The 13,718-nt window shown below is 34.3% G+C and overlaps 1 protein-coding gene across 1 annotated transcript; it reads right to left on the reverse strand.

Annotated features, from left to right (window-relative positions):
* Window positions 1–202: 202 nt before the first annotated feature.
* LOC125227056 lies at window positions 203–12,794 on the reverse strand. Its single transcript, XM_048131247.1, has 6 exons — window positions 12,415–12,794; window positions 2,337–2,453; window positions 2,029–2,100; window positions 1,832–1,936; window positions 1,613–1,723; window positions 203–1,429 (listed from the first exon to the last, which is right to left on the reverse strand). The coding sequence occupies exons 1-6, from the start codon at window positions 12,792–12,794 to the stop codon at window positions 1,045–1,047; spliced, it is 1,170 nt and encodes a 389-aa protein (XP_047987204.1). The 3' UTR covers window positions 203–1,044.
* Between the last annotated feature and the right edge of the window lie 924 nt (window positions 12,795–13,718).

Consider the following 13,718-nt stretch of genomic DNA (forward strand, 5'->3'; position numbering starts at 1 on the left):
CATTTTATATATGTATATAAATGATTATTTTATTAACCTGTAAATTATACTCCTGAAAACAATGTTTAAATCAACTCATGATACGATATTGTACTCGTGATACAGGTATACGATCATAACATAAGTATCCTGAGTTGATTTAAACATTGTACATAAATATGGTGGGTTTAAAAAAGAAAAACTTTTTTTTTTTTTTTTTTTAAGTTTATTTAATAATAATATACATACTGGCATAGCTAACTTAAAAAGTAAAGTAGGTGTTTACAAATTAGTTCAAAGTTTCCTTTAAAATATCACTATATAACTATATTTAGAAAAATGAAGCATGTCCCCACGCAAGTGTGTGAATATTGTCTTTTAATATTACTCGTTTATCATCATTCGAAGATAGTGCTACTTTCATTGTTTTTAATATTTACACAAGCTCTTCGATGTTTTATTAACTTTGGTAATTCTATAAATCTAGACGCTCTAAGAGGATTATATTTGTTTATGTTTATCTCGAGATATAAGTTTCGTAGAAAGCTCCAGCCACTGTCCCGTTCTTGAAATTCATCAATTTTCGTGCTCAATGTGTTCAAAATGGTTGAAAATATTTCTTTAAATTCGTAACTCTGATGTAAAATGATATTTTGCGTAGCGAATGATTTAATTTCACATGCTTCATTTTTCGGCAAACCAAATTCAGCAAACAGTTCAAAGTTAACCTTTATAGATCCAAAAGCAAGCCTTCTCGCTTCGAGAATATGTTTAATATGTCTACGAAGAGCGCACAGAAACTTTACCGGTGAGTCATGGAGGCTACTCTCTGGTCCACGCACTCTGTATGATGCTATTCTACTACGGAAAGCGCTGCTTATTTTTTCAATATCAGGAGTTAATTGAACAGAGTTATTATTTTTATGCAAGTTAGTGCGCAAGTGAGCAGAAAAGGCTTTACTTGGAATACTTATGTCACACACTGAACAAAATATGGAGCTATTATGAGGCATTTTGCCTATTGACATAGGAATAGACTAAATTAGACGTAAAAAAGATTAAAGATTATTGGCTTTTTTTATCTGGGAAAAAGGTTCCTTCATCTGTAAAGTCGTCCTTACAACGCTTTAGAATCTTATTTATTCCATCTACTATATCCGAAACGGAATCCACACGATATTTAAAATTAACCAGCGCTTTCTCCCAACGGGCTTCAGATGGAACGTTTTGAATATCTACTACGTTATACAGTTTAAGATCAATAAAAAGATCACCGGTTAACGAAGCTGTGCGACGCACGTAGCCGCCTGGGACGCGACGTATCAGCACGGACGACAGAGAGTTGGCAGCGGATGCTCGACGCTGGGCTTCAACATGTCCTTCGTCACCCCAGTTTGAAAACCAGCCTGGCTTACAATCAGGTGTCTCTTTCTTCGACTTGGTTGTCGTACTGGAATATTAAAAACTTATTTATATTATCGAATACAACAAAATATAATTAGTTAATTAGGTAAGTACTTAACATTTAAGAATTTAAATACTATGGTTTAAAATGTTTAGATTCAAAGGCTAATTACAATTAGTTAAGTAAATATATGTATTACATATAAAATAACTGAATTGAATTAATTACCTTTTAGTTTTGTCTTCTTCATCAAGGTCAGTGTCACTGTCCTGCAACGTATCAGTTATTAACACGGACGATGCGTGCTTTTTCACAGTTTTCTTTGGTTTGATCTTCTTGCTGTAATATTAAAAACTTTATATTACTTCCAGTTCTCATAAATAAAGAGAAATAAATAAAAAGTTCGCATTTGTAGACAAGTTTTCAAACACAGTTTTAATTAATTACCTTTTACTAGCACATTCTTCGACGACGTTTCTGTCCAGCGACCAGCCCGCGTCACGTTTCGGGATCTGAGAAGCGTTTTTCCTTTTGGTTGTTTTCTTCTGAGTCCTACAATACATAGTGATTATCCATCAGATCATTAATAATAACAAAAATTAATAATAAGTCAATAAAATCTTAAATTTAATTAAAATACATACTTTAATGATCCAGATTCATCCTCAGAGTCGAGGTCTTTCTTAGACTGGATTACATGGTACTCAAAGTCAGACCTGAAAATAAAAAATAAGATTCTGTTATGTTCAGTCGAACGAGATTTCACAGTTGTACTTGTACCTCTCTCCAGCGAGGGTTATAAATTTTAAGTTAAAGTTAATACCAATACGCACTTAACTCGCATAAAACTGCTACTTAGAAGGATACTTATCGGTAAATTTAATCGAGAACAAACATCACTCAACACCATATTCAGAATAGTTTATAGCTAAATAAAATATTACAAACTTACGAACATTGTTTCAAGGTGAATTTCTCCGTGTACGTAAAACTCGCACTGTAACACTTGCACTTGTTAGAAAATAGTAGAGGAAATGAATAAGCCAGGGGTTTTATTAATAAAACGAAACTGACGTAAAGTCATGAGTTAACAACCTAAAAGCAAATTATAACTAACATAAACTACAACATTTGCAAAAATACAGTAAGAAACCAATATAATACAAAGGTTGATCATCACTGTAATATAATATTCAACTCAGCTAATTATTGAAAAACAAAAGTGTAATATTTCTTTTGTCGGAAACAAGAACGAATGTCGCCGCGTTAAGACCGCGTTCAATGTGCAAGCTATAATAGCTAATAGCTATACTATATTTTGTTACTACGAAGTTATAAATAGAGCATTTAACAAATTAAAATTACAACAGTTCGAGATTTCAAGCCGGGTGCATTATCAGTTTCAAAATCAGAATGGTATGTATTTTACTTTTATTATATTCTGGTATCTTTGAGTACTTTTATTTGGTGTTGAAATATATTTAACTTGATATTTTTTTACAGGGCTCGCAACCTATTAACCACGCTGCTGAAATGACTGAAACCACACCATTTTATTCGCAAGTTTGTGAAAAACCGAATGATCCGCTCAATTATTCTCAAGACATGGATGCGTACCTGAAATACCAGGATTTGCTCCTGAATCCATCTTTAGAAATTCCATTATCAGGTACACCAGCAAAAAGTCAGAAGAAAATCGCTAAGAAAGGAAAGAGGAAAATAAAAGAAATGGGTTTAAATTCCCATGTCATCAGAAAGGTTACAAAAGGAAAGCGTCTGATTAAAATCAGTATATCCGATTTGGAGCAATCAAATATCGAATCTAATGGGGTTACAGTACAATATGTTGTTCAAGATGACTATGATGAGTTATTAAATGCAACTGAAGGTCTGGTAGAAAAAATTGTAAAAAAGTTGAGTGAAGTGAGTAATTATTAGAAAATTTTATGTTATAAAATGTACTTTACTTTTTAGTTAGTCGTCGTGCTTGTAATATATCTCATTACTTAAATAAAATGGTTTCATGATAAATTAATTGTTTTATTTTTAACATACTAAAACATAGAGAATAAATACGATATTATTTTTAGAGTTTTACCACTCACAATATAGTTGAAATATGTATACTGAGATCTATTATATATCAAAACCATTTATAATTCATGTAAATCGTGATCATTTTATAAGATAAACATAGCGAGTGAGCAACCAGGTAAACTGACTCAAATTACAACTAAATGAGTGATTGCAATTTCGCATACTGTTCAATGTATGTCATGATTTTAATATAATCAAAATTTGAACCTTATATCTTTATGAAAAGTTCTGCTTTGCAAAGTGCAGTATATGACATACGCTAGCCTTTAATTTATACTGAACTCTTTGTTATGGGTGTCAAAGAAGATCATATTTTATATACGTTATTTTAAACCATATATTACAAAATTCGTAGTAGATATGACGTGGGAGTACGTAATCCGAAACAGCCAATAGCATAACTGGGTCTACATCACACTTATAAAGTTTTTACAATGTTTCATATAAATAAAAATGGTGATGTGTAGTATGTCGGGTTGTGACGACCGACAACCTCAACACGTAAACCATTCCTTGGCTTGGCCAACCGAGGCATGTAGTGTTGAATTCGAGACTTGGGGATCTCTGTATTTACGCGGTCGATAGATATGGAATCCCATACCCGGAGGGGGTCAAACTCAATCGATGCATGTAAAACGCGACTACACCAGAGTTCACACTTTGGGGGTCCATTCGTGTTCTGCGACGCTGACGAGCTGATCAGACACGTTGTGTGTAAACGCCACTGTCAATCGAGCAAACGCTTGAGAGAGACCACATCTGAGATTGGCCACCTCGGAGAGTGTGTTGCGTTAAGCTTTTGCTATTTAATATCATACCTAACTTAACTTTACGGCTTACATTTTCGAAATGGACCATTTAACAACGAACACCATACTTCATCTGTTTCAATCAAATGAACGAATCCGAAATGTTAAGTTAAAAATCTGATTGCGCTTTTACAGTTCACAAGTTCTAATTCTAAATATGCAATCGTAAACCTTGTGTGCTTTTTAAACCATCAGAAAACCTATTGAGAGTTTCAAATCATGAGAAAGCCGATTAGGAGTTTTAAATCATCAGAAAACCTATTGAGAGTTTCAAATCATGAGAAAGCCGATTAGGAGTTTTAAATCATCTGAAAACCTATTGAGAGTTTCAAATCATGAGAAAGCCGATTAGGAGTTTTAAATCATCTGAAAACCTATTGGGAGTTTTAAATCACCAATAAACCTGAGTACGAGTCCTAAATATGAAGTGATATTGGGAGTTTTCAAATCTTTGATTTGAAACTCCCAATAATCACCTACTGACCACCCGGTCGATTAGTTTAAATTCTTGCATGTACTCTGAATAGGTTCTGTGATGTGCTTTTTCACATTATCCGATCTGATATCGGAAGTAAAAAATCAAAGGAAATTCAAAGGAAAAAAAATCAAAGATGGCGGCGTAAATACTAAGGGTAAGTCAGTACGTTTGAGTCGTAAACTGATGACGCGGGTGCGTTATTTGAGTAGGGCATGGTTGCTACTGTTTTAGATTGTGATATTTTTTAAATCTTAGTATGTACAGGGTGTAAACCTAATACGGACGAACCTCTCAACGGTGGTGAATATAGGACATAAAAATTTGAATTAGATAACTTTTACTTAAAATTGAAATATTTTTTTTATCCATACAAAATAATTCGGCCCGCAACGTAATGCAAACACACTCGCGTTAACCGCTCGTTGACAGTTGTCATTGATTGTCATCGCAACCACGTTTACAGTACATTGCTGCTGGGAAATTTTTCAAAAATTCATTATGGGGTGAAAATTAAAAGTAACTCAAAAACACCTCTTAATTAATGATAACAATATTGAATTATATGCCTGGTTTCATTTATCGCCCTTATTAAGTTTACGCGCTGTATATCGTCACTACTTTGAAAAAATCTCGTATCTCACACTGCTCCTTAAAGTTAAATCGCAGTAAGTCTATATGCATTACATACATACTTATTACATTTTTCTTTTCATTGACAGAAGAAGATACAAGTTTTTTTCAAAGTTGTGACGATATGAAGCTAATGTGAGGGAAAAGAACACTGATTAATTTTGTTTGTTTTTAATTCATACAAATGCATAAAAAATTGTGACGTTTGACAACTTATTACAAAACATTTACATAAGAACTATTCTCGCCTTCATATTCTCTTTCAAATCGTATTTTAAAATTCATCCATACTAATATTATAAATGGGAAAGTTTGTGTGTCTGTCTGTTTGTCCGTCCTTCACGTCAAAACGGAGCGACGAATTATCGTGATTTTTTAAGTGGGGATAGTTGAAGGGATGGAAAGTGACATAGGGTAATTTTTGTCTCTTTCTAACCCCCCACTTCTCTAAAATGGGAGGGTGGAAGTTTGTATAGAGCATTCCGCAATTTTCAAATTTAACGCGGGCGAAGCCGCGGGCAAATGCTAGTGTTAAATAAAAATGTGACAAAACTGAGTTTTTTTGTCACTCAAACTTCATTCATAAAATTTGTAACCACACAGAACATACAAATAAAAACAAGAACCGAGGTCGCAGGTGCACAGACACAAGTGACACAACTTGTAAAAACAGCATAACAACGTTACGAGGAAAAATTCATTTGTTTTAAGTGCAAAGTGCTCCGCGTTATGGACACCTGTAAAAATAACTAAATTAGGAGCTATGCAGGTAAAAGCTAGGTGTGCCTTGTGTTGCGGAAATTAGTTTTTCTTATATAGAGACAGTTGTTAGTTGCACTAGTTGGTAATTAGTATATGGAACAACTTAAGGGTGTGGTGCAACTTTAATAAAAGTGCAGACGCTGACAACACCCAATGACCTTGACGCTAGCGTACACTGTCTATTCATTCGTATGGGAGTAAGTGAGATCGCGATGTCACTAAAAGAGGGCGGCTAGGTACGAAAAGTACGGAAAAATATTAAAATAAAATAGAAAGATGCATTATTTGTGCAATATGTTACGTTAGTGTTTTAGATATGTATATTTTTGTTATTGTAGTTTTAATTAAAGACAACTAAGTGAATAATTGAACGACATAGAATCGTTTAACGACGAACTCGAGACCAATCTTTGAATTTTTTTCTATTGAGCCGATTTCATTAAATCGTGTATCGAGTACGGCTATGTTCGTTGAAATATAACGAATAATAACATATAATTTACTTGCCTTACTAAAACTAATAGTTTGTCTTAAAAATCTGCGCAAGTAACATCAATTTTGCGCAGTTGGGTGTTGTCAGCCCCTTAAATGTGAGTGTGCACGGGAAAACGTCCCATTTTTTGTCGATTGCTATAAAGCCGCTTTGTACAAAGTGGGATATTTTACTAAAAACACACACAAATTACCAAGTTCGTGCTATAAGGAAGAAAATATATGAGTTTTAAGTTGCGTATAAATTTAACAATTTGTTAGGTTTGATTTAAAAGTTTATTTCAAAATACAATCAACGACATAGCAAAAACTTACAAAAAACACTTATACTAATAATCACAAAATTAAAATTATGAAAAACACCCCGACCGCGACATAGTGGACCGATTTTCATAAAACATAGCTAAGAACACTTTCGACTAACTCAGCTTTCAAACAAAAAAAAACTAAATCGAAATCGGTTCATCCGTTCGGGAGCTACGATGCCACAGACAGACACACACACAGACAGACAGACAAACAGACAGACAGACACGTCAAACTTATAACACCCCGTCGTTTTTGCGTCGGGGGTTAAAAACTTACAAAACACTTATACTAAAAACTTACAAATATAAAAATTTACCTAAGTCCTCACCAGAGATGCGATTTATTTGAAATAATTCTATTTAAAATGCAAATACAAAATGCAAAATACCTATTTTGTATTTTGCATTTAAATGCCTTTTAGTAAAAAACATTTTGTATTTTATTTGAAATACTTTTTGAGATGTATTTTGCATTTTTAATATGCATTTCAAAATGCAAAATACTTTATGATTAAATTAAGTTTAGCCAACATTACCAGTCAAACAAAATGTGAACAAATGACGCTTGTATTGCCGAATTTGACCGAAAGAGGCACCTGCTAGCCATGCGCGCCTGACTGACTAGTGTCAATTTGACACTGTGAATGTCAAACGAAAACGAATATTATCTATGGAAAGCGACGCCACTGACGCCGACGATTTAACGGATTTATGGTTTGCTGGACTGCTGGTGCTGAGTGCTAATGACTGATTTTGATTTAATTACCTACCTACTTTTAAGTGTTGAGTTATTATTCCTATTGTAAAAATCCTAAGCTTTAGAATGAAAATAAATAAAGAGCATTTAGGTGATATAGGTATTAAATATAAGAACTAGATGCACAATCAACAAAATGGAGCCATGGCTCTCTTTTCGTTATTCTAGTTTTTTTACATTATTTAAGTGAGTAGGTATAATAGGTATAAAAATACCTAAAAATAGTAGGCGATCAATAAATTCTGTTATGTTATTAATAAATAAAATAACATAACATAATTTATTGATTGCCTACTGATAAATATGACCAAAATGTCATTCATTACTTTCATTAGGTGCCATGGTATTAGACGTTTTTGTTCGGCATTGTGACTCTATTTCTCATGATTATTAACACCGAAAATAAATAAAAATATCTGAGATTTGGTCAAAAGGTATTTTAAAAATACTTATTTTGCATTTAGCATTTGAAATACAAAATTCAAAACTATTTGGTATTTTGCATTTGAAATAGTAAATCTGAAAAGTATTTTGCATTTTGTATTTAAATGCTTTTTTAAAACCATTTTGTACATCTCTGGTCCTCACTAATGAGTAAGGTGCCCAGAAGTGAGAAGGCTGGCCGCATTGCCCCGCTAGATAACGATGCTTATCCGCTGAGAGAACATTTAAAAGTTAGTTAAAAATCAATACTATACGGATAATTTGAACCAAAATATCGTCACTATCCCTACTTTGAAAAAATCTCGTATCTCACGCTGCTCCTCAAAGTTAAAACGCAGTAAGTCTATATGCATTCCATACATACTTACTACAATTATCTTTTCATTGACAGACGAAGATACAAGTTTTTTTTAAAGTAGTGACGATATGTAAAAAAATAATTGTTTCAATTCCCTCATAATAAATAGATAAGTCTACCAGAAATGGCCATAGCATTAAAATGATATTATTTATATACTTAATATTGGGGGACACCTCATACAGATCAACCTAGCCCCAAACTAAGCAAAGCTTGTACTATGGGTGCTAGGCGACGATATACATACTTATATAGATAAATATACATAGAAAACATCCATGACTCAGGAACAAATATCTGTGTTCATCACACAAATAAATGCCCTTACCGGGATTCGAACCCGGTACCGCGGCTTAGCATTAACAGGCAGAGTAGTGACCTTGCCTGTTAATGCTACAACATCGTAACAAAACTAACGCATAGTGACGTGCTAGGCCAGACTGGTCGTCTAAAAGTAAGATTAAAGCTAAAATATCTCATGAAATAAAATTATGGAAATGGATTATATTTATTCCGACGTTTAGAACACTTTACAGCATTCGTGGTGAACGGGTCTTAAATATCTGTCAAAATAAAAAAGCACAGCTAAGTACAAGATTATATTGGGTTGGTAAGAAAGTAATGAGCGAATCATAACCAATATTGTAATTTTTATTTAATTTATTATTTTAATCATTTATCAAAAATTTAACGGCCTTCGTTATCTACTACTTGTCTCCATCGTTCTGGTAAAGAATGAATAGCATCGGCGAAGAAGTTCTTAGCTTTAGATTCAAAAAACTCAGCTATGTACTGTCGTAGATGGGCTTGATCATCGAACTTTTTTTCATTCAAGGCATTGCTTAGCGATCTGAACAATGCGTAATCCGTAGGTGCCAAGTCTGGAGAGTACGATGGATGAGGTATCACTTTCCAACCTAGCTCCAATAGCTTTAGCTGAGTCACTTTTGCAATGTGTGGGCGAGCATTGTCGTGTAAGAAAAAACTTTAGCATGCTGTTAACGATTCTGATCTCCTTCAATTAAGGTTTTTAATTTGGCTACAAAACCGGTCGACCAGACTACAAAAAAAGTCATTTATTCAGCAAATAGGCCACGCACTGGGGCACTTTTTCGTACATGTCAACATTACAGAGTATTCATTAAAGTTAAACAAATGAAATTAATAGAAATATTAACTAAAAATTAATATTAATCATAAATCAAAGTAGCTATACACTGATATAGAATTAGAGATGTATAAAGTCTCTAAATGTCATATTATTACTAACTATAATCAATACATAAAGAAAGTGCAAACAGATACAAAGATAAAAGAAATCTATAATACTTCAATAGTTGTAAAAGACTGAATATTACAAGTAAAAATATTATACTTAATCAAATAATCCATGGAGATGTATAGCGTCTCCAAGAGTCAAATTTTATAAAATTAAAATATTTAAAAGTAAAAACCTTTGTCAAATAATACAAAAAAAAAATACAGAAAATGAACAGCTAAATTACACATTTCAAGAGATGTACAAGTCTCTAGTTGTCAATCATTAAAGAACAAATCAAGTTTACAAATAAGGGCCAATCAAGGTTACAAATTAAGTTTAAAAATATAATCAAAATCTCAGAGATGTATAAGGTCTCTAAGTGTCCAAAAAACTAACATTAACTTAATCAAACGACAACAAGGTCATTAAAGTAAGGAATCTATTTTAAAATAAAATATAATCAAAATCTCAGAGATGTATAAAGTCTCTAAGTGTCCAAAAGCTAAAATTAACTAAATTAAACGACAACGTGATGGTCTCTAGTGTCATCCTTAAGACATTACTTACTTAAGTTTAATTCTTACAAGAACCGAATGTAGTGTCTCGCAATCCGCTCAAAAGTAAAGTTAAATAATCTAACAAAACATGTGGCCCAGGTAAGCTTGAACAGACCAGTCTCCACAAACAGCACCCGTTCACGAGTATGACGCGTATCTCAGCCATCGCCTCCCTCAACCTCCATTCGGGAAGGTGGCGACCCGATCAACACGCCACCGTAAGCAAAGACTTTTAAGCGAGCATGACATGTTCAAGCTAACAGCAAATTGACAAAAGAAAAATCGACACAGTGAAACACGACATTAAGCTTGTAGGTGACATTAAAGAGGGCAACAATGCCTAGTATAGCTATACATAACTAATTACATGCTCAACGTGACTTAGAGATGTAAAGGTCTCTAAGGGTCAGTGTACTATCATACTTTAAATAAATTTTATATTACTACGCTATATAATGAAAACAAAAATCTTAGAGGTGTATAAGGTCTCTAAGCGTCCTACTAACATAACTAATGATACAATACAATCACATGAGAAAAATTACGCTGTGTCATTTTTACTGGATACTAGTACGGTTGTATTACAAACTTCTGCTACCATAATCAAGCTACTGGCTTAAAGGCATTTTTATCATCTATAAAATCATTTACCGTATAGTAAGCTTTACCTAGCAAACAGCGCTTAACATGTGACTTAAATTTGCCGAGTGGCAAGTTCACTACATCAATGGGGATTTTGTTATAAAAACGTGTACAGTTCCCAACGAAAGACGTACTAACCTTACGGAGACGGTGGAAGGGCACGGCAAGTTTATGTTTGTTTCTAGTGTTATAGTTATGGATATCACTGTTAAGCTTGTATTCATGGATGTTTTTCCTAGCATACATAATATTCTCAAGTATGTACTGAGAGGCAACGGTAAGAATGTTCACCTCTTTGAATTTCTCTCTTAGGGAAGCTCGAGCGCCCAGTCCATATATGGAACGTACAGCTCGCTTTTGCAGCACAAATATCGTCTGAATATCTGCGGCTTTACCCCATAACAGAATTCCATACGACATAACACTATGGAAGTAACCAAAGTATACCAGCCTGGCCGTCTCTACGTTTGTTAGCTGTCTGATTCTCCTTACTGCGTAGGCAGCTGAACTAAGTTTGTTAGCTAAAGTAGCAATATGTGCGTGCCATTGCAGTTTTGAGTCTAAAGTGACTCCCAGGAAAACAGTTTGGTCTTCAAACTCCAGCGTATCACCTTTTATTTGGATTTTGCTGTTATTTATCTGCTTGACGTTAGGTAACGCAAACTTGATGCATTTGGTTTTCTTGGCGTTCAAAAGTAGATTGTTTGCCGTAAACCAGTTAACTATAGTTGATAGGGCATCATTAATACTGTCGAAGCTATTTTCCTTCCTGTTCACTTTGAATATAAGAGAAGTGTCATCCGCAAATAACACTATATCATGTCTGCCTTTAACAAGAGTGGGTAGGTCATTAATATATACTAAAAAGGGACCAAGAATTGAACCTTGAGGCACTCCGAGGGCTACCGGGGACCCCGCCGAATGAGTTCCATTAATAACTACTCTCTGAGTCCTATCCGACAGATATGATGAGACTAAGTCGAGGGCACCGGCTTTTATCCCGTAGTGGCTTAATTTTCGTTTTAAATTTTCGTGATCTACGCAATCAAATGCCTTGGACAGATCACAGAAAATTCCAACAGCATCTTGAGCTTTTTCCCAAGCGTCAAAGATGTGCTTTAGGAGTACCGCACCAGCGTCAGTGGTTGATCGACCTTTGGTAAAACCAAATTGATTGCTATCAAGCAGTTTATTTCTGTTGAAATGCGACAGCAGTTGATTTAAAATAAGTTTCTCAAACACTTTGCTTAATGCAGGTAGTATTGAAATCGGCCTAAAGTTCGTAGGATCTGTCTTCGTTCCTGATTTAAACAACGGGATAATTTTGCTATGTTTCATAATATCTGGAAAAGTGCCAACATCAATGCATCTGTTGAAAATCTCAGCTAAATATGGTGCAATAGATTCAATAATGGAATGCAAAACTTTGACTGACAGGCCCCATAGATCTTCAGTTTTCTTTAAATTCAGTGATCTAAAAGTCTTAAGAACTATGTTCGGAGTGATATACGAAAATTTGAAGAATTCTGTACATTCCGCTACATTTCTCTTCAAAATTTCTTCAGCGACATCTGGCGACGAATTAAGAGACTTTGTTGTTTCTACCGGTATATTCGAGAAAAACTGCTCAAAATAATCTGCCACTTCACGGTCGGAACTTACTAAAGCGTCACCAATTCGTAGCTTGTAGTGCGGATCCTTCATTTTACGTTTCCCAGTTTCATTGCCGATCACCTGCCAGGCAGTTTTAACCTTATCACTAGAATTTAGGATCTTTTTAGACAAGTGATTAGCTTTCGCGGCGACACACATCATCTTAAAAGATTTTGAAAAATTCCGAACATGCTCCAGAAATTCCGGCCTTTTATCAGTGGCTTTTAAATCGTATAAGTCGTAGAGTTGGCGTCTTGTCTTATGAATATCCGGCGTAGCCCAGTCGCTAAATTTAGTCTTGGTCCTGCTTTTTACTTTATTTTTAGTGAAACAGACATCAAATTCATTTTTAATGCAGTTAAATAAATCAGAACTCAAACAATTTGGGTTTTCTTGCGTACATGAAAGACAACATAATCGTTTGGTAACATTACGATTAAATAAATCTAGGAGCCTTTGAGAGATTGGCCTACATAAAGTATCTTGCGGAATTTCTTCTGTTTTCTCATTGAAAGAAGCTTTTAGACCACAGTGATCAGAACTTTTAGACCACAGTGACCACAGTGATCAGAACGACTCGCCGATACTTTCGACCATAGAAGATTCTAGAACTCTCTCAAAATTTTTATGTGGAATTCAATCGATCGCTCATTACTTTCTTACCAACCCAATAAATCCTCAAAGTACTAAAGGTATAAATTACGCTGAGGCAGCGTCTCCGGCGATATACGGCGAGCTCTCATGGGGACGGCGTGCGGGTAGTAATAGGTACAAAAAGGTCGATTTACTACGTTAAACGGGCTTTAATGGCTGAATGTGAGAGATAACGTTCTTTGGTGTTATTTTTTATGTATATTTAATGGTCTGTAATGTGAGTATATGTTTTGACTGTGTACGATAAAACAAATCAAACGCATATAATCACTAAAAATGTATCAAAGATCAACCCCCTTTCATAAACGTTCACTAAAATTATCAAGCCGATAAAGTTAGTTTGTCCCTTTTCGACGTATACACTATACACCCTGTTTTTATTGAATTCCGTTAACTTTAAGGGATGGTTCTTTAGATGAAATACAATTAATT

The sequence above is a fragment of the Leguminivora glycinivorella genome, chromosome 6 (assembly GCF_023078275.1).
Source record: "Leguminivora glycinivorella isolate SPB_JAAS2020 chromosome 6, LegGlyc_1.1, whole genome shotgun sequence".
NCBI lineage: Eukaryota > Metazoa > Arthropoda > Insecta > Lepidoptera > Tortricidae > Leguminivora > Leguminivora glycinivorella.

Coding starts and splice junctions, on each gene's coding strand:
- LOC125227056 (XM_048131247.1), bottom strand. CDS start 12,794: ATGATGTGTGTCGCCGCGAAAGCTAATCACTTGTCTAAAAAGATCCTA. Junction 2,101..2,336: donor TTCACCTTGAAACAATGTTC/GTAAGTTTGTAA, acceptor TTTTATTTTCAG/GTCTGACTTTGAGTACCATG. Junction 1,430..1,612: donor GAAGAAGACAAAACTAAAAG/GTAATTAATTCA, acceptor TTAATATTCCAG/TACGACAACCAAGTCGAAGA.